The sequence below is a fragment of the Tamandua tetradactyla genome, chromosome 20 (genome assembly GCF_023851605.1).
Source record: "Tamandua tetradactyla isolate mTamTet1 chromosome 20, mTamTet1.pri, whole genome shotgun sequence".
NCBI lineage: Eukaryota > Metazoa > Chordata > Mammalia > Pilosa > Myrmecophagidae > Tamandua > Tamandua tetradactyla.
The window spans coordinates 10,257,810-10,280,096 of record NC_135346.1 but is presented as its reverse complement, the minus strand read 5'-3'; the positions used below and the strand labels follow the sequence as shown (position 1 = coordinate 10,280,096).

General features: G+C 36.8%; 1 protein-coding gene across 9 annotated transcripts in view; it reads left to right on the top strand.

The window, feature by feature from the left end:
* Nucleotides 1-22,287, top strand: part of LOC143664910 (meiosis-specific kinetochore protein-like) — a 150,817-nt gene that overhangs the window by 3,369 nt on the left and 125,161 nt on the right. For all 9 annotated transcript variants that reach the window (XR_013166669.1, XR_013166668.1, XR_013166673.1 and 6 more), the window contains exons 5-6: nt 3,452-3,589; nt 6,214-6,333. Coding sequence is in view for 3 of the 9 variants with exons in the window: in XM_077138355.1 (XP_076994470.1) it covers nt 3,452-3,589; nt 6,214-6,333 (258 nt within the window). In the remaining 6 variants the exon portion in view is untranslated. The remainder of the gene's footprint in view (nt 1-3,451; nt 3,590-6,213; nt 6,334-22,287) is intronic.

The window sequence follows — 22,287 nt, the reverse complement described above, 5'->3', positions numbered from 1 at the left end:
CTTAAATAAGAAATTACGTGATTGCTTTGGCTGCAGTTCTGGAAAAAAAGACTGGAAAAGGAGCAAGAATTGATGCGTGTAGACCAGTGTAAGGCCATTGCAGTACTTCTGGAGAGAAATAATGGCAGTTTGTACTAGGGTGGTGACGTTGGAGTTGGAAAGAAGTGGGCAGGTCTGATGGCTGTTTCAGGATGTAAAATTAATAGGATTTGGCAAATGAGGAATGTAGAAAATGGTGGTGTTGAGGATGACTCCTGTTTCTGGCTCGCATAACTAGATATAAGGTGGTATCATTTACTGAAGAAAATCTGGTTTGAGGAAAAGATCGTAAAATATTAAGTTATGGATGCTGTACTTGTTCAAAACTTCCCCCAATTCATGTCCACCTGGAACTTCAGGATGTGACCTTCTTTTTGGAAATAGGCTCTTTGTAGGGTTTATTACTAATGTAATAAGGTTTTGGAGAGAAGGGAAACTCTCAAGCAGGCCTAAAAATGACTTGAAGAGATCAGAGATATGAGACTGACTTGAGTTTTTGTGATGACTAGGGGGTGGGGACCTTGGTGAGAGTTCCTGTACAGTTTGAACTCATTTCCAGTGCCAAAAGGGGGAACACCATGGCTTTCTTATCAGCTTGCCCAGATGTGGGGCAGTGGTAAAGAGGGAGAAGTGAAGCTTAAAAGTTGTCAAACATCAAAAAATGGAGTAAGACTCCCTAATGCCCTAACCTAGAATTCTGTAGCTGGTCAAATTGTTACTCTGATGAGAAGGTAGTATAAAAAAATTTTGGACAGATCTTGCATGCAGCTTTTCTTAGGTAATGGAAGAGGTACTTCAACAAAACGAGAGAGTAAATCAATTAAGAAGAATTTATGAAATCTAGGAATCAAAGCCTATAGCTCACGAAAAATGTGAAAGAATTTCTAAGGGTAATGGTGAGGGCAAATCTCAAGAAGACACCTGTGCTGTATTTCTAGAGAACAGTCAGTCCAAATTTGAGCAAGTGTATATAATCTCCACTAGCAAAATTTCTTTTATAAAAAAGAAAAGAAAGAAGAAACTGATAACCTGGCATTTTTAAAAGTATGAAGAGGAAATTTATATCTCTGTAATAAATTGGGATGAAATAGTGATAGATATTTAGAAACCTATTTTTTAAATTAAGTAATCAATAACCTCTTTAAAAAAAAAACACAAAAACTTCCACCCAAAAAAAGAAGTTAGTTGTAGTGCCATAAGTGGCTCAGCTGTGAATATATTTGAGTAGTTGTGATAATAGAAATGTTAAAACACATTGAATTTCAAAATGTAAAGGTGAATATTAACAAAAACAGTTAATAGAGTAGTTAATAGACAAAGTAGTTGCCTCTGAAGAGTAGGAAATTGTTATGGGAAGGTATGGCCGTGAGATTACAGTTTTTGTTATAAGCCCTGTGGAGCTATTCGACTTTTTTTTAAAGTATAGTATAAATTGCTAATATATAATTTTTTAATTTCTAGCTTGTGACACTAGGTAGGAACAACCTTTCTCTGCTATTACCATGAACCCAACTGCCCAGATGGTGAGAATAGGACTTCCCCTTATTTCAGAGCCTAGTTTGAGTTCTGGTGTGTGGTGGAAAGGAAATCTCTGCTGTGAATGGTATTCATGGAATTTTGAGGTATGGCAGATGAAGGCAGTATGTGAATGGGAAGAATAGAGACGGAAAAGAGCAAACAGTAGCAAGGACAAGGATAGGACACTCCAGGTCAGTTAGAGCAGAGGAAGCAAAGAATGCTCAGAGAAATAACTTGCCTCTGATAGCTGAGGAGGTAGAGAAGGATGATAGATTGTATCAGTCAATTTGGGTGTTAAGAGTGGTGAGTGGAGGAGGTGGCCAGGTAAGCTTTAACAAGGGGGTTGGAGTGGGAGAAAAGAGTATAGTGAGATCAAAGGAGGAAGGACAAGGAGCTAGTTATTTCAGGTAGGTACTGGATGAGCAGAGATGGGTACTAGTCACATTCAGGCTACGGGATAATAGGTTTCCAGAGCAGTTCTCCCCTTTGATTCCTCCATCCTTTACTAACCCACACAACTAATTTCTAGCAGTGTTGACTTCCATGTAGTGCTATTGGTAGTGTTTAACAAATACTAAGTATATAGTAGAGTAATTCTTTTCTTTTCTACTAAACCTCCTGATTCTCCTTAACTTTTTTAGCGTGGACAGGTACCGGGAATCGAACACAGGTCTCCGCATGGCAGGCGAGTACTCTGCCTGCTGAGCCACCGTGGCCCGCCCTGATTCTGCTTAACTTTTAATACTATGTTCTGTCTTTGTCACTTATTGGAAAGTGCTTCATTCTAGTCTCCTCTCATAGGGATAACTTTAAGGCTTCTGAGTCTGGAAACTTCCTGAAAGTTCAAGTATTTTTCCCATTTTCTTATCGAGATGTTTGTTTTATTATTAAGTTTTGAGATTTCTTTATATATTCTAGCTTCTGGTCCTTTATCTGATATGCTATTTGCAAATAAGTCTCCCAGTCTGTGGCTTTCCTATTTATTCACTGAACAGTCACTTTTTTTTTTTTTGCATGGGCAGGCACTGGGAATCGAACCTGGTTCTCTGGTATGGCAGGCGAGAACTCTGCCTGTTGAGCCACTGTGGCCCACCCTGAACTGTCACTTTTGAAGAGAGATTTTTAATTATGATGAGGTCCAATATATTTTTTTGTTCACTGTTATTTTTTAATGAATCTTATTTCTAGTATCATTGCCTTATCCAGTGTCATAAAGATTTTCTCCTGTACTTTCCTCTAAAACATTTATAGTTTTAGAATATACATTTAGATCTATGATCCATTTATAGTTAATTTTTGCATATGCTAAGGTATGATTATAAGTTATTTTCTTTTTTCTTTTCTTTTTGGATATGAATAGCTGGTTGTTCCAGTACAATTTGTTAAAAAGATTATCCTTTCTTCTACTGAATTGCTTTTACATCTTGGTCAAAAATCAGTTGCTCATACATGTATGGGTCTATTTCTGGGCTCTCTATTCAATTCCTTTGATCTATTTGTCTATCTTCAGGTTCATTGGTTTTTAAGTGGAAGAATTAGAATCACCTTTCCCTCTCCTAAGCTAGTTATCTTGCAGTTGAGTTACTTATATGAGAAATGTATGTATGAAACTTGTATTTCTGAGCCAGGAATCATACCTCCACCAAAGTAGAGAAAGAATAAGTAATACATTGAAAACTGTAGGCCAATAAAGTGCTTGATCAACATCAAGAACAGAATTATTTTCTAAGATTGAAATTAAAATGATTTACAGTATTTTGGTCTCTTAGTTAAATCTGGAAGTAATTTTGTTCTTATATACAGTTCCACATACATTTCTACAAATTTGAATTTTTAGGACTTTGAGTTTGATTTCTGTTGAAACATTATACTTTTTTGTTTGTTTATTCTATAGGACTAAGTATGGAGCACAGTATTTCTAGTTCTCTTCTGAGCTATTCACTCGTGGACTCTTATACAGAATGCACCAGTTCTGAAGAGAGTTTAAGTAACTTCCCATCGCCTGAACTCTTCAGAGGATCAGGTTATTTAGGTGAGAAAATAATTTCAATCTTAATTGATCCACTATAGAAATTGTTCTTTTGTCCACAAATTCTCCAATACATAAATGTTCCTTTTGAAAAGATCTACTTCTCTTCCTCACCACTACCCTCTTCCCCTTCTTGCTGCTAAGTGTGTTCTTGCTCATTCACATAGGACTAGTGAGCAGAACCCTCAGATTGGGGAAGGATGAAGAGATGTCATTTAGTATTTACATGTAATACATATCCAATTATTAAGCTGTTTTTCACATGAGCTTATTTGTTCTCTTGTGATCTTTGTCTTCTGTTTCCTTTACTTCTCTTACTTTTTCAGCAATGAATTTTAAATAGACTGTCTTCTTGTTTGAATTCTCTGCAAATTAACTGTTAATTATATTTACTTTATATATAATTAAGAGCTTTTAGTTAATGATAGCAGATTAAACACATGCCTTACTCCACTCCATTCTGCAATGGCAGGAAATAATTTTTTTAAAGAAAGACAAACTCAAAAGTGCAAAGATGATAGTAAAGAGAAAACAACATTTGGAATACTAGACAGCAGATGGTCTGATACAGCAGGCCTGAGAAAGCTTAGTCCTAAAATCAATAATGACAGTACCCAGAAGCAAGCAAGTTTGCATTAAGGTATCCCAGAAAAGCTTAAAATTTGGCTGTACCAAGTACCTATAAAAAAATGTGTTTAAAAACACGAAAAATAGATGACTGCTTCTTTTCCACTCAATGGGAGCCTACAGGGTTTTTCTTTGAGATGTAGTGAAACAGAGACTGTGTACTAGAGGACACGGGGTACAACTAATAGCAGGGATACTGTGGCGTTTTGAAATGTGGTATTATATATCCATACCCTTGCCATGGTCTCATAGTGGGTAGAGCACACATTCTATTTGCAATTGGCCATGTAGGTTGATTTGGGCAGTAGAATAACAGATGAAACATGAAAGCTTTGAAATGTGCTTAGATGACTGGGCTTGTTCTATTTCATTTCTACCGTAATCATGAAAAGAATATACCCTGGTTAACTTCTGACTCTCCTGAGAAGTCCCCAGCATAGGAAGCACAGAGCAGAACAGCTCCAGTCAACCTGCACCCTCAGAGAGCTTCCCCAGCTAATCTGTAGACCTGAAACCTGAAGCAGAGCTGCCCAAGCCAGCCAGTAGACACAGGAACAAGAAATAAAAGCTTGTCATTTTATTCCACTCAGATTTGGAGGTTGTTTATTATGCAGCAAAAGTTTATTGTAGCACATACTTTACTGAAACTAGATAAAGGAGAATTAAATGAAAGCCTACATCCTAAGTTTTGGGACTTGCTTACCTTACCCCTATTCCTACCCTGACCTAATAGCCCATTTCTCTGCCAGAATGCTGACACCCAGACTTTTAACTTTCCAGGAAGGAGGGTAGACGATTCCTTCTGAGAAATCTAAAAAGTCCAAAAGAAAATGCCTAAAGATACTGATTTCAGTTCTTCAGTGAAACTGCCCTGTCAGAACACCCTACAGTGAAGCCACCTAGGTGACAAGACCCACTAGGCCAGAGATTCCACTTAGCCTTTTAAATCCCACTCTTAAATATGAGCAGAAGGCTAATGAGAAAAGTTATCAGACTTCTGAGAAAAGTGTCTAAGATAAACAATCAAAACAAAACAAGAAAAGGCACCAAGCAGAAATAGAAACAACATAATGAGATGAAGACACTAAAAAAAGTCTTAGGAAAATATATATTGCATCCATTAAATAGGAATAAGATGCTATAAAAGATATTCAGAGAACAATTAAATGCAATAAATAATTGTAAAACTCAGTAGAAGAGTTAAAAGATGAGGTTGAGGAGATTTCTCAGAAAAAAAATTAAAAGGGAAAAGTTTTTTTTTTCAAGTGGGAAAAAAAGGAAACTTGGGGAAAAGATAAATTAGAGAAGCAGTACAGGAATTCCAAATTTAAATAATAGAAGTTCCAGAAAAAGAAAATGAAGAAAAGACAAAGAGAAATATTATCAAATAAATAATTCAGAAATGTTTTCTGGAGCTAAAGTACATGATTTCCCACATTAAAAGAGCCAATGTGTCAAACACAATAGATGAAAAAAAAAACACCGAAGAACTGCATTATGAAACTTCAGGACACTGGAGACTGAAATAAACGGAATGGATTTATATAATTTGATAGAGTTAGGGAATAAAGATTAAACGGATGAAAAATAAAACACCATGAACTCTAGGCAAAGCAGAAGGTAGTGTGGTGTACCATAAGAATGAATGGCATTTTTATGGCATTTTGTCATCGTGATGACATCGGGAGATAGATATAATATATCCATAAAATATGAGAGCCAGCTCCCATGTCTCCTGCCCATCCGTTAGATCAATAATCTTTATAGGCAAAAACCTAGGAAGGATGGCAGAGTTACGAAACTGGAATAGACCACTACAAACTACCATTCTGGATTTGTTATCCTGATGCCATCAAGGTTTGTCTTTTTTTTTTTTTCTGTCTCACCCAAAAGCTTCTTCAGTTAGTTGGGGATGGGTTGGGCCCTAAGTAAGAGAAAAAGGTAACCTGTTGCTGTGTGCTGCTGTTCTAAAATCTATGCCATTTCCCCTGCTTGTTTAGATTGGGAATGCCCCAAGTTGGAAGAACATATGCAGTGCAGGAATTCTACCCTTCTGGATATCAGTAGAGCAGTGGCAGTAGAGAAGGCACCACAGTTTTCAAATATCTCTGCAATTGTAGGTGAGTTTTTCTTCTCTTTTCTCATATTACATCAGCAAAAATTCCTCATTTATGTTGGAAAAACAGTTTATTTTTCTCCTGAATGATTTCTAAGTTAAGTTTATTTAGGATTGCCTTTGGCTGTAAATATTAATCTGACTAATAGTAACTTAAACACAAATATGAGTTTACTTTATTATAACTCTTTATTTTGAATTAATTTTAGGCTTAAAAATTGGAAAAATAGTACAGAAAATTCCAGTATATGTCTCACCCAGCTTTCCCTAATTTTGAAAATTTACATAACAATAGTATAATATTAGAACCAGGAAATTAACACTGGTATAAAACTATTAAGTAAACTACAGACCTATTCAGATTTCACCAGATTTTCCACTAATGCCTTTTTTTCTGCTTGAGATCCTACCTAGAATCCCACATTGTATTTAATTATTATTTCTTCTTAGTCGTCTACATTCTTTAAAAGTTTGTCAGTCTTTCTTTGCCTTTCAGAATTTTGACCAATTATTTTGTAGAATGTTACTCAGTTTGACTTTTTCTGATATTTTCTCATGATTGGAATGACATTTTGCAATTTTTGGTAAGAATACCATAGAAATGATGATTCATCCTCAGTGTATTGTATCAAGGGGTTCTTATTACTGGTGATGTGAAACTTCCTCACTTGGTTAAGGTGGTCTCTGCTGTTTTTCTCTGCTGAAAAGTTACTATTTTCTTTTTGTAATTACTAAATATATGTACTTTGAAACTCCTCAAATTCTGTTTCTCCTCAGACTTTTTTCACTAATTTTAGCAGGCATCAGAGGATCATGACTGCAGCAGTTATTACGGTAGGGTTCTTCTAAAGGTGGTTTTCTATTTTACTCTTTCCTTCTACCTTTATTAATTGGTATACAACTGTAAAAGACAAACTTTCTGTTTCTCCCCATTTACTTATTTATTTGATATCCATATGAATTCATGGATATTTATTTTATTTTATGAGTTAAAGTCCAGTACTATCATTATTTATATCCTTATTTAATTCTGGTATGCACATATCGCTGTTTTGGAAATGCTGACCCACACTCCTTATAAGAAACACATTTACTAACCGGATTGCAGCGTTTATGTATAGTTCTTTTTCTCTTTAGCTTTATAGTATCTAATCAAAATACTATTTTCCAAAGTTACTTATGCTTTTCTTACCCTCTCCTCCCTTTCAGTGTAGCTTTTATTCGTTTGTTATACAGTTAGGTTTGTTACTGTTGTATTCAATTTTGAGTTCACTCTGTATCCTGTTTGCTTTTAATTGTTTATTTATTCAGGGAGTATGTGAAGGTACATGAAACATTACTATGGTCCTAAGAGTCATAGCTATCAAAAAGATATTCTCAGAAAATTATCACTTCCTCTTTTCTCATCCTTACGACTCTCAGCCCACTCCCATCTTTCTTCTCCTACTTTCCACTTACCCCCTGTAGGTAACAGTTTCTTTACTTTCTGGTTAATCTTCCTATATTTCTTTTGCACAAATGAACATATACCTGTATATTTTCTTATATTTATTTTTTTATTACATGAAAGAAAGTGTAATGTAAATGGTAATCTTGGGGAGGCAGATCCCCCTGGTTTTCAGGACTTATCTGGCCTAGGAACCCTCTGGAAGTTATAGATGCCAGGAAAGTCAGCTTAGTGAGTGAAACTTTTATAGGGTCTCAAAGCCCAAGGTGTTCTTAAGAGTCAATAGGAGTGATGTTGGTTGAATTTGATAAACCATGGCAATTAGCAATATCTAGCTGAAGCTTGCATAATAATAGCTTCCCAAAAGCCTCTGGACTCTATTTGATCTCTCTCTTGGTCACTGATGCCTTATTTTTATTATATTTCTTTTCTCCCTTTTGGCCTTGACCCTCGTTTTTAAAGAGTGTTTCTATATTAAGGATGTTAACCATTTGCCTATGGTATATATTTGTGAAGTTTGCCAGGTTTCTTTTTTTTTTAGGGTGCTTTCATCACACAAAAAGTTTTTATTTATTGTGTTACTTTTCTTCAATACCAGTTCAGGGCCAGCTCACTAATATCATCAAGATCTTAGTTTCTTTCTATTTGGTACCAGGTGTGTTGACTTGTTGCCCCATAGTTGTAAGATGGTTGCTAAGCCTCCAAGGGCATGCTCCAGGGAGAAAGAATGAGAAAGGGCAGTGCCAGAGAAAGGACAGTGCCAGCCATACATGTTTTCTTTATCAGAAGAACAAATGTTTCCCAGCAATGCCCCGTATATCCACCTACAGCTAGGGAGGATGGGAAACCAAGTATTTTGCTTTCCTAGCCTATATAGTGGTCAAAGGCAAGGGATAGTGGAAAAATGGGGAGAGGAGATAGACATGAATGTTGTGAGCCAACCTATCAGAACCTGGCATGGTAAGCAGAGGAATATCAGCCAAGAAACTAAGTATCGATTTGGGGGTCTCTTATGGGAGAGTTGACAACTGTCTAGATGGCATTATTTCTAACAGTATTAAAGACATCTGCTGTAATATGTTTAGTTTGACAGTTCCCTTGCTGATATAAAGTGTCCAAAGAAGCAAGGCCTGTCTCTTTAACAGGTGTTTTCATTGGATTCCTTTTCCACTGCAAATAATAGAAAGCTTAAGTCAAATTATATTAGGTTAAAAAGGGAATTTATCCCATGTCAAACTGTGAAATATGTTCTACAACTGTGGTGCTGTGTTTTGAAATTTATAGCTTTTTTGTACATATGTTATTTTTCACAAAAAAAGAAGGAAAAAGTCAATTGTGGTGATAAAACAATATTTAAGCCCTCAAGCCTCCTATATTCTGGAGCAGCTAGAAGGAAATATCTGATTAGATCGTATGGTAGCCCTTGACAAACTCTGGGATCTGTCCTGTAACTACTTGTTGAAGAGTGCTTTGAAAACTTGCTTTTTTATTTCTTTGCTTTGTATATGTGCTATACTATAAAATATAAAAAAAATAAAAAATAAAAAAGGGAATTTATTACCACATGTACCTGAAAAATCCATCCATATATTGCATGCAGATGCAGCTTGATCCAGAATATTAAATTACACCAGTAGGATCTCTGGTATCTGCCTCATATGCACTCAGTTTAGGATCGCTTTTTGTCAGTTACATGCTCAACCTAGGTCCCTTCACATAACAACCCTATCCAACTCCAAGCTTATATATTCACAGCATTGAATTCTGTAGAAAAATAAATTATCTTTTGCAACTATTTGACTTGAAGTCTGGACTTTACATATTGGCTTAATTTAGTTCATATTTCTAAGCAGTCTCTTTGGCCAGGGTGATGCAGGCTTTTACTGCATTGAGTCACATTTCATGCCTGGACTATCGGAAGAAAAGTTAAGGAATTATATATCTGATAAAGGTTTAATATCCAGAATATATAAAGAACTCCTACAACTCAACAATAAAGACAACCCGATTTAAAAATGGGTAAGCCTCAACCAAGATGGTGGAATGAGAAGCTTCAGGACTTTGTCCCCACACAGAAACTTTGAAGTAAGAACTGGCAGAAACATCTCTCTCAAAGCTCAAAAAAATAAAGACTTGTAGAAACAGGGCAAGTGCTGAAACCAAAAAAAGCCTACTTAAAAGTGGTAGGATCTCTTGTTTCCCGGGCTGGCCCCACTCTACCCCCTCAGTGACTTAGCACAGAGTCAGCCTGTATTCCCAGTATGGGTCCCTGTTACCAGTTCCAGAAGGGTCAGAGTAACCCATGTGTACATATTGGGAACATATATGTCTGACGCAGTCTGTCTAGTGATGGCCTGAGGGTCTTAACCAGGATGCTCATGCCAGACTCACTGTTCCGGAACTTTCCTGTTTATATGTAAGGCAAGCCACAGAATGCTCTACAGAACATTGTCAGGAACCTGTCGAGTCATAGCCACCTGAGACAAGATTTTGGTGACTGTAGGACATGCAGTGTAGTGTATAGAACTACACAGTGGGAAAACTGCTTCATAGTAAGAGGGGACATTTGTATCCAAGCAAATGAGGGAATTCCTAGAGCTACATATGCAGGCCTAAGTTGCCCAAGATCAGATGTATGTGCAAACAGGCTATACTTTAGCTTGGAGCTATTCTCTAAATTCATTGTATAGTTAAGGCCAGAAGGAGAGCAATCCTATAGGTCAGTGTGCAAAGACTGGGAAGAGTTTTCTTTTTTTCTGTCTTTTTTGGTTGTAGTTGCTAGCTCCTGGAATTCAAGAAAAGCTCCTTTATAACACTTGCTGGATACAAGCTTAAGAAACAGACACTGTAGAGTCTAAACTCCAAAGGTAATACACTAAAATATCAGAATGTCCAGATGGCAATGAAAAATTATAAAACATAGAAATAGGAAGGGATGGACCAGGCAAAAGAGAAGATAAAGGCATTAGAAACCATCAATGGGGAAGATCAGCGGGGAGGACCTGGAATTATCAGACAAAGGCTTTTTTTGTTTTGTTTTAATAAAATGGTCTTAAATATGCTTAAAGATGTAAAGGAAAACATGGGCAAAGAACACACGTGAAAATCCTTGGCCTTAGGAAATATACGTGGAAGTATTAAAGGTTCAAGGAGTATAATATATACAACCTACATTCAAGTGGTCATAAAATAAATTGATAGAGAGGAATATAGTTGGACTGATAGAAGAATAGATAGAATGATATAGCAAATGTGGCAAAATGTCAAAAATGGTGGATCTGGATATCTGAGGAGGACTACGGTGTGTTAGAGTTCTCTGTATGAAGTCTGTATTATTTTTGTAACTGTCCTGTAAGTTTGAAAATATTTCAGAATAAAAAGTTAAAAAAAAATAGGCAAAAGACTTGAATAGACAGTTCTCCAAAGAAGTTATGCAAACGGCCAATAAGTATATAAAAAGATAACTCAACATTAGCCATTAGGAAAACACATATCATCCAGTATCTATACTCTGCTTTTGTGGCTAACAGTCATGATTTTCTTTCCAGGTCTATGGGCTTTAAACAATTTATTCTGGAAACAAATATACAACATAAAATTTTCATAACCTCCTTCTCAAGGAAATGCTTTGTAAAGATTGGGAGGCAACATTCACTTTACCTCCTCCTAATTGTTGGGATTTTTAATTCTAATCTGATGTAGAAGTGGAAAAGCCAGTCATAAAATTGATATGGATTGATACAAGGGCCCTGTAATGGTCAAGTTCATGTGTCAACTTGGCCAGATGGTGTCATCTGATTGGGCCTGTCTGTTGCTATAAAGACATTGCATGGACTTAAATCGTGGTTACATCAGCTGTATCCACAGCTGGCTGTGTTTGTAATCAGCTAAGGGGAGTGTCTTCTGCAATGAATGATCTTAATCTAATCACCAGAAGGGTTTTAAGGAGGGTTCAGAAGAGACAATCACTCTTCCTGCTTCAGCCGGTGACCCTCTCCTATGGAGTTTGTCCAGACACTTCATTAGAATTGCTAGCTTCACAGCCTGCCCTATGGATTTTGGACTTTTCTCTCCCCATGGTTGTCCAGCCAGACTCTCCTCCAAGTTTGTTGCAGACCTTCATCGGAGCTGCCAGCTTGCAGCCTGCCCTACAGGCCTTGAACTCTACATTCCCACGGTTACATGAGACTTTTATAAATTTTTAATCTATGGATATCTCCTGATGATTCTCTTTCTCTAGAGAACCCTAGCTAATACAGGCCCCAAAAACCAAAACCATCTTGAAAAAGAATGACATTGAAAGACTCATACTTCCAATTTTAAAACTTATTAGAAAGCTGTAGCAGTCACAACATGGTGCTGGTACAAGGACAGATGTTATACATCAGTAGAATAAAGTTGACTGTTTGGAAGCAAATTGTCACATCTCTGACCAAGTTATTTTTTATTTAATTTTGAAAATCAAAGTTTGATGACACTAAAGAACTTTCTCAAGAAATTTGGGAGTGACTCCAGCCTCCATATTTCCATTAACATCAAAATCTTGTTTCAAATTACCCTTTCCAAGTTCCAATAATATACCAACCAGTGAATTTTCATTTGTTAAAAATAATATCAGACTTCCGGAGAAGCTGGCGGCTTAGTAAGACACGCGGGTCTTAGTTCCTCCTCCAGAAAAGCAACTAAAGAAACAGAAACAATACGAAACAGCTCCCGGAGTCACGACAGAGACCAAAAAGACAGCGTACCCCATTCTGGAACAGCTGAACGGGCAGGGAGAATCTGCTGCGGTGAGATACCCGAGGGGCGCGCGTTTTCCCGGCCGGGGCGGCTGGCGACTGGGGTCCCCTCCACGCACGTGGCTCCCCGGTCTGACTGGGAACGTTGGATAGCAGGGCCCTCCCGTCATGCTTGGCGTTTCGGGCCAGCTGGGCAATTAGGACCGGCACTCTCCCAAGCCGCGGCAGCCAGCGATCCCCGCCTCCACGCGCGGTTTCCCAGGCCGACTGCCCCACAGACAGACGAGCGCCACGAGCGCCACCTTCTGGGCAGGAAAAGAAAAACAGAGCCCAGAGATTTCACAGAAAAAGCTTTCAACCAGCTGGGTCCCACACCCAGGGAAATCTGATCAAATGCCCAGACACCAGCAGAAAATAATGGATGATGCTCGGAAAATTGAAGATATGGCCCAGTCAAAGGAACAAACCAATAGTTCAAATGAGATACAGGAGCTGAGACAACTAATGCTGAATATACGAACAGAAATGGGAAAACTCTTCAAAAACCAAATCAATAAATTGAGGGAGGACATGAAGAAGACATGGGCTGAACAAAAAGAAGAAATAGAAAATCTGAAAAAACAAATCACAGAACTTATGGGAGTGAAGGACAAAGAAGAAAAAATGGAAAAAACAATGGATACCTACAATGGTAGATCTAAAGAGACAGAAGCTACAGTTGGTGAACTGGAGGATGGAACATCTGAATTCCAAAAAGAAACAGAAACTATAGGGAAAAGAATGGAAAAACTTGAGCAGGGGATCAGGGAACTGAAGGACAATATGAAGCGCACAAATATACGTGTTGTGGGTGTCCCAGAAGGAGAAGAGAAGGGAAAAGGAGGAGAAAAACTAATGGAAGAAATTATCACTGAAAATTTCCCAACTCTTATGAAAGACCTAAATTTGCAGATCCAAGAAGTGCGGCGCACCCCAAAGAGAATAGACCCAAATAGGCGTTCTCCAAGACACTTACTAGTTAGAATGTCAGAGGTCAAAGAGAAAGAGAGGATCTTGAAAGCAGCAAGAGAAAAACAATCTGTCACATACAAGGGAAACCCAATAAGACTATGTGTAGATTTCTCAGCAGAAACCATGGAAGCTAGAAGACAGTGGGATGATATATTTAAATTACTAAAAGAGAAAAACTGCCAACCAAGACTCCTATATCCAGCAAAATTGTCCTTCAAAAATGAAGGAGAAATTAAAACATTCTCAGACAAAAAGTCACTGAGAGAATCTGTGACCAAGAGACCAGCTCTGCAAGAAATACTAAAGGGAGCACTAGAGTCAGATACGAAAAGACAGAAGAGAGAGGTATGGAGTAAAGTGTAGAAAGAAGGAAAATCAGATATGATATATATAATACAAAAGCCAAAATGGTAGAGGAAAATATTATCCAAACAGTAATAATACTAAAAGTTAATGGACTGAATTTCCCAATCAAAAGACATAGAATGGCAGAATGGATTACGACCCAGCAATACCACTGCTAGGTATCTACTCAAAGGACTTAAGGGCAAAGACACAGACGGACATTTGCACACCAGTGTTTATAGCAGCATTATCTACAATTGCAAAGAGATGGAAACAGCCAAAATGTTCATCAACAGACGAGTGGCTAAACAAACTGTGGCGTATACCTACGATGGAATATTATGCAGCTTTAAGACAGACTAAACTTATGAAGCATGTAATAACATGGATGGACCTAGAGAACATTATGCTGAGTGAGTCTAGCCCAAAGCTAAAGGACAAATACTGTAAGGTCCCACTGATGTGAACCAACATTCGAGAATCAGCTTGGAATATATCATTGGTAACAGAGACCAGCAGGAGTTAGAAACAGGGTAAGATAATGGGTAATTGGAGCTGAAGGGATACAGACTGTGCAACAGGACTAGATACAAAAACTCAAAAATGGACAGCACAATAATACCTAAGTGTAATGTAACTAGGTTGGAACACTGAATGAAGCTGCACCTGAAATATGGTTTTTTGTTTGTTTGTTTATGTGTTTGTATCTTTTGTTTTTGTTTTTTTCCTTTTTCCTTTATATATATATATATATATTATTAGTATTATTATTTTAATTCTCTTCTCTATATTAACATTCTATATCTTTTTCTGCTGTTTTTCTAGTTCTTTTCCTAAATTGATGCAAATGTACTAAGAAATGATGATCATACATCTATGTGATGATACTAAGAATTACTGAGTGCATTTGTAGAATGGAATGATTTCTAAATGTTGTGTTAATTTCTTTTCTTTTTTTTGATTAATAAAAAAATTTAAAAAAAATAATATCAATCCACGATTTGTGTTAAATTTTAAATGCAAAAACTAAACACAGAGAAATGTAAAATCTTCCAACTCTTTAAGGCTTTACTTATCACAAGGGGTTTTAAAAAAAGAAATGTAATCACTTTGAGTCCCAATTGCTATAAAATCCTTTTTAAAAAATCTTTTTAAGACAGGATTCTACAGCAAATATTTACTAATTTAGTCAGATGTAGCACAGAATAATTCTGTCTCCCTGTAGCCTTTTAGATGATGGGGAGAGTATTGATTTAAAAAAAAAGTCTGCAATTGACAATAGTAAAGAACTGGTCCAGTAAATTCTTCATAGAACTGTGGAACTGTGAGTGTATTTATTCCTGATAATTTTATTCATAGAAATTTATCTAGCAAATAGAGAGTTAGAAACTATTATCAGAAACCAACAATCAGAGCTCTAAGGAGAATTCAGGAATGAAAACAAATTTTGCTTAATTGTTCTCTTATGAATTATTCAGTTTACTGAGTCAAGAGAAATTCTATTGAGAATATTAGGTTGATAATTCCATTTTACCACCCAATCTCAGTTACACTGTATTATGTTTTACTATGCTTTGCTTTATTGTCCTTTGCAGATACAGTGGTTTTAACAAGTTGAAGGTTTGTGGCAACCCTATGTCCAGCAAGTCTGTTGGCATCATTTTTCCAATGACTTGTGCTTCCTTTATGTTTCTGTGTCAATTTTGGTAATTCTTGTAATATTTCAGACTGTTTCATTATTATTACATCTGTTATGGTGATTTGTGATCAGTGATCTTTGATGTCACTATTGTAATTGTTTTGGGGTGCCACGAACTGCTTATAAGATGATTAATTTAATTGGTAAATGTGTGTGTTCTGACTGCTCCATCACCTGGCTATTCCCCTGTCTGTCTTCCTCTCCTCAGGCCTTCCTGTTCTGAGACACATCAGTATTGAGATTAGTCCCCTTAATAACCCTACAGTGGCCTCTAAGTTTATAAGCGAAAGGAAAAGTTAGACATCTCTCGCTTTAAATCAAAAGCTAAAAATGACTAAGCTTATTGAGGAAGGTATGTTGTAAGCTGAGATAGGCCAAAAGCTAGGCCTCTTGCACCAAACAGGCTAGTTGTGAATGCACAGGAAAAGTTCTTGAAGAAATTAAGAGTGCTACTTCAGTGAACACACAAATTAAAAGAAAGAAAAGCAGTCATATTTCTGATATAAAGTTTCAGTGGTCTGGATAGAAGATCGAACCATTCACAATATTCCCTTAAGCCAAAACCTAATCCGGAGCAAGCCCTAACTCTCTTCAATTCTGTAAAGACTTAAAGAGGTGAGAAAGCTGCAGAAGAAAAGTTTAAAGCCAGAATAAGATGTGTCCTCAGTCTGTCTAAGCCTGACTCTGCAAGTGAAATCATTGCCTTCCCCCCTACGTGGGACAAGACATCCAGGGGTGCAAGTCTCCCTGGCAACGTGGAAAATGACTCCCAGGGATGAATCCAGACCTGGCATTGTGAGATCAATTCCATCCTGACCAAAAGGGGGAAAGAAGTGTAACTAATAAAGTATCAGTGGCAGAGAGAGTTGAATAGAGTCGAGACACTACTCTGGGGGTTACTCTTATGCAAGCTTCAGTAGACCTTGCTACCTATCATAACCTGCCAGCCCTCAACTAGGACCAATCCTAAAGAACACCTAGGGCACTATATAAGATTCCACAAGGGTTCCAGGCACTAGAGTAACTTTCCAGAAAACTACAACCTCCAAATGGGTCCCTGGTCCAGATAAGTCCTAAAACCTAGCCCAGCCTCTACAAAACATCAGATAGTTCCATCTCCCTACCCCACATTAGTGACAGACCCTTCCAATATCAAAAATTTAGAATTGCTATTGACCAAACACCCCTAAAGAGAGGTTTGGAAAGATCAAAGATGATGGTGGAATTATACATAGAAGATAGGACTTAACAAATGAATATGAATGTTAAATCATTAAATTGATGTCTCTTTTAGCCTCCAGTATTTTAGAGCAGCTAGAAGTAAAAACCTAAAATTGTGAAATTGTAATCCATGTCAAAGTCTGAAATATGTTCTACAACAAATTGTGGTGCTGTGCTTTGAAATTTATGGCTTTTTTGACATATGTTATTTTTTATTTTTTTATTAACGGAAAGAAAAAAAAAGAAATTAACATAACATTTAGAAATCATACCGTTCTACATATGCACTCAGTAATTCTTAACATCATCACATAGATGCATGATCATCGTTTCTTAGTACATTTGCATCGGTTTAGAGGAACTAGCAACACAACAGAAAAAGATATAAAATGTTAATATAAAGAAAAGAAATAAAAGTAGTAAGAATAGTAAAAACAACAACAAACAAACAAACAAACAAGCAAACAAAAACAAAAAAAACCCTATAGCTCAGATGCAGCTTCATTCAGTGTTTTAACATGATTACTTTACAATTAGGTATTATTGTGCTGTCCATTTTTGAGTTTTTGTATCTAGTCCTGTTGCACAGTCTGTATCCCTTCAGCTTCAATTACCCATTGTCTTACCCTGTTTCTAACTCCTGCTGAACTCTGTTACCATTGACATATTTCAAGTTTATTCTCGAATGTCCGTTCACATCAGTGGGACCATACAGTATTTGTCCTTTAGTTTTTGGCTGGATTCACCCAGCATAATATTCTCTAGGTCCATCCATGTTATTACATGGTTCATAAGTTTATCTTGTCTTAAAGCTGCATAATATTCCATCGTATGTATATACCACAGTTTGTTTAGCCATTCTTCTGTTGATGGACATTTTGGCTGTTTCCATCTCTTTGCAATTGTAAATAACGCTGCTATAAACATTGGTGTGCAAATGTCCGTTTGTGTCTTTGCCCTTAAGTCCTTTGAGTAGATACCTAGCAATGGTATTGCTGGGTCGTATGGCAATTCTATATTCAGCTTTTTGAGGAACCGCCAAACTGCCTTCCACAGTGGTTGCACCCTTTGACATTCCCACCAAGAGTGGATAAGTGTGCCTCTTTCTCCGCATCCTCTCCAGCACTTGTCATTTTCTGTTTTGTTGATAATGGCCATTCTGGTGGGTGTGAGATGATATCTCATTGTGGTTTTGATTTGCATTTCTCTAATGGCCAGGGACATTGAGCATCTCTTCATGTGCCTCTTGGCCATCCGTATTTCTTCTTCTGGTAGGTGTCTGTTCAAGTCTTTTTCCCATTTTGTAATTGGGTTGGCTGTCTTTTTGTTGTTGAGTTGAACAATCTCTTTATAAATTCTGGATACTAGACCTTTATCTGATATGTCGTTTCCAAATATTGCCTCCCATTGTGAAGGCTGTCTTTCTGCTTTCTTGATGAAGTTCTTTGATGCACAAAAGTGTTTAATTTTGAGGAGCTCCCATTTATTTCTTTCTTTCTTCAGTGCTCTTGCTTTAGGTTTAAGGTCCATAAAACCGCCTCCAGTTGTAAGATTCGTAAGATATCTCCCTACATTTTCCTCTAACTGTTTTATGGTCTTAGACCTAATGTTTAGATCTTTGATCCATTTTGAGTTAATTTTTGTATAAGGTGTGAGATACGGGTCTTCTTTCATTCTTTTACTTATGGATATCCAGTTCTCTAGGCACCATTTATTGAAGAGACTGTTCTGTCCCAGGTGAGTTGGCTTGACTGCCTTATCAAAGATCAAATGTCCATAGATGAGAGGGTCTATATCTGAGCACTCTGTTCGATTCCATTGGTCGATATATCTATCTTTATACCAATACCATGCTGTTTTGACCACTGTGGCTTCATAATATGCCTTAAAGTCCGGCATCGCTAGACCTCCAGCTTCGTTTTTTTTCCTCAAGATGTTTTTAGCAATTTGGGGCAACCTGCCCTTCCAGATAAATTTGCTTATTGGTTTTTCTAATTCTGAAAAATAAGTTGTTGGGATTTTGATTGGTATTGCATTGAATCTGTAGATCAGTTTAGGTAGGATTGACATCTTAATTATATTTACTCTTCCAATCCATGAACACGGTATGCCCTTCCATCTATTTAGGTCTTCTGTGATTTCTTTTAGCAGTTTTTTGTAGTTTTCTTTATATAGGTTTTTTGTCTCTTTGGTTAAATTTATTCCTAGGTATTTTATTCTTTTAGTTGCGATTGTAAATGGGATTCGTTTCTTGATTTCCGCCTCAGCTTGTTCATTACTAGTGTATAGAAAAGCTACAGATTTTTGAATGTTGATCTTGTATGTAGCCTGCTACTTTGCTGTACTCATTTATTAGCTCTAGTAATTTTGTTGTGGATTTTTCTGGGTTTTCTACGTATAGTATCATATCGTCTGCAAACAGTGATAGTTTTACTTCTTCCTTTCCAATTTTGATGCCTTGTATTTCTTTTTCTTGCCTAATTGCTCTGGCTAGAACTTCCAACACAATGTTGAATAATAGTGGTGATAGTGGACATCCTTGTCTTGTTCCTGATCTTAGGGGGAAAGTTTTCAATTTTTCCCCATTGAGGATGATATTAGCTGTGGGTTTTTCATATATTCCCTCTATCATTTTAAGGAAGTTCCCTTGTATTCCTATCTTTTGAAGTGTTTTCAGCAGGAAAGGATGTTGAATCTTGTCAAATGCCTTCTCTGCATCAATTGAGATGATCATGTGATTTTTCTGCTTTGATTTGTTGATATGGTGTATTACATTAATTGATTTTCTTATGTTGAACCATCCTTGCATACCTGGGATGAATCCTACTTGGTCATGATGTATAATTCTTTTAATGTGTTGTTGGATACGATTTCCTAGAATTTTATTGAGGATTTTTGCATCTATATTCATTAGAGAGATTGGTCTGTAGTTTTCTTTTTTTGTAATATCTTTGCCTGGTTTTGGTATGAGGGTGATGTTGGCTTCATAGAATGAATTAGGTAGTTTTCCCTCCACTTCGATTATGTTGAAGAGTTTGAGGAGAGTAGGTACTAATTCTTTCTGGAATGTTTGATAGAATTCACATGTGAAGCCGTCTGGTCCTGGACTTTTCTTTTTAGGGAGCTTTTGAATAACTAATTCAATCTCTTTACTTGTGATTGGTTTGTTGAGGTCGTCTATTTCTTCTTGAGTCAAAGTTGGTTGTTCATGTCTTTCCAGGAACCTGTCCATTTCATCTAAATTGTTGTATTTATTAGCGTAAAGTTGTTCATAGTATCCTGTTATTACCTCCTTTATTTCTGTGAGGTCAGTAGTTATGTCTCCTCTTCCATTTCTAATCTTATTTATTTGCATCCTCTCTCTTCTTCTTTTTGTCAATCTTGCTAAGGGCCCATCAATCTTGTTGATTTTCTCATAGAACCAACTTCTGGTCTTATTGATTTTCTCTATCGTTTTCATGTTTTCAATTTCATTTATTTCTGCTCTAATCTTTGTTATTTCTTTCCTTTTGCTTGATTTGGGATTAGTTTGCTGTTCTTTCTCCAGTTCTTCCAAGTGGACAGTTAATTCCTGCATTTTTGCCTTTTCTTCTTTTCTGATAAAGGCATTTAGGGCAATAAATTTCCCTCTTAGCACTGCCTTTGCTGCGTCCCATAAGTTTTGATATGTTGTGTCTTCATTTTCATTTGCCTCTAGGTATTTACTAATTTCTCTTGCAATTTCTTCTTTGACCCACTTGTTGTTTAAGAGTGTGTTGTTGAGCCTCCATGTATTTATGAATTTTCTGGCACTCTGCCTATTATTGATTTCCAACTTCATTCCTTTATGATCCGAGAAAGTGTTGTGTATGATTTCAATCTTTTTAAATTTGTTAAGACTTGCTTTGTGACCCAGCATATGGTCTATCTTTGAGAATGATCCATGAGCACTTGAAAAAAAGGTGTATCCTGCTGTTGTGGGATGTAATGTCCTATAAATGTCTGTTAAGTCAAGCTCATTTATAGTAATATTCAGGTTCTCTATTTCTTTATTGATCCTCTGTCTAGATGTTCTGTCCATTGATGAGAGTGGTGAATTGAAGTCTCCAACTATTATGGTATATGTGTCTATTTCCCTTTTCAGTGTTTGCAGTGTATTCCTCACGTATTTTGGGGCATTCCGGTTCGGTGCGTAAATATTTATGATTGTTATGTCTTCTTGCTTAATTGTTCCTTTTAATATTATATAGTGTCCTTCTTTGTCTCTTTTAACTGTTTTACATTTGAAGTCTAATTTGTTGGATATTAGTATAGCCACTCCTGCTCTTTTCTGGTTGTTATTTGCATGAAATATTTTTTCCCAACCTTTCACTTTCAACCTATATTTATCTTTGGGTCTAAGATGTGTTTCCTGCAGACAGCATATAGAAGGATCCTGTTTTTTATTCCATTCTGCCAGTCTATGTCTTTTGATTGGGGAATTCAGTCCATTAACATTTAGTATTATTACTGTTTGGATAATATTTTCCTCTACCATTTTGCCTTTTGTATTATATATATCATATCTGACTTTCCTTCTTTCTACACTTTTCTCCGTGCCTCTCTCTTCTGTCTTTTTGTATCTGACTCTAGTGCTCCCTTTAGTATTTCTTGCAGAGCCGGTCTCTTGGTCACAAATTCTCTCAGTGACTTTTTGTCTGAGAATGTTTTAATTTCTCCCTCATTTTTGAAGGACAATTTTGCTGGATATAGGAGTCTTGGCTGGCAGTTTTTCTCTTTTAGTAACTTAAATATATCATCCCACTGTCTTCTAGCTTCCATGGTTTCTGCTGAGAAATCTACACATAGTCTTATTGGGTTTCCCTTGTATGTGATGGATTGTTTTTCTCTTGCTGCTTTCAAGATCCTCTCTTTCTCTTTGACCTCTGACATTCTAACTAGTAAGTGTCTTGGAGAACGCCTATTTGTGTCTAATCTCTTTGGGGTGCGCTGCACTTCTTGGATCTGTAATTTTAGGTCTTTCATAAGAGTTGGGAAATTTTCAGTGATAATTTCTTCCATTAGTTTTTCTCCTCCTTTTCCTTTCTCTTCTCCTTCTGGGACACCCACTACACGTATATTTGTACGGTTCACATTGTTCTTGAGTTCCCTGATACCTTGTTCAAATTTTTTTCCATTCTTTTCCGGATAGTTTCTGTTTCTTTTTGGAATTCAGATGTTTCATCCTCCAAATCACTAATTCTATCTTCTGTCTCTTTAAATCTGTCGTTGTAGGTATCCATTGTTTTTTCCATCTTTTCTACTTTATCTTTCACTTCCATAAGTTCTGTGATTTGTTTTTTCAGATTTTCTATTTCTTCTTTTTGTTCAGCCCATGTCTTCTTCATGTCCTCCCTCAATTTATCGATTTCGTTTTTGAAGAGGTTTTCCATTTCTGTTCGTATATTCAGCATTAGTTGTTTCAGCTCCTGTATCTCATTTGAACTATTGGTTTCTTCGTTTGACTGGGCCATATGT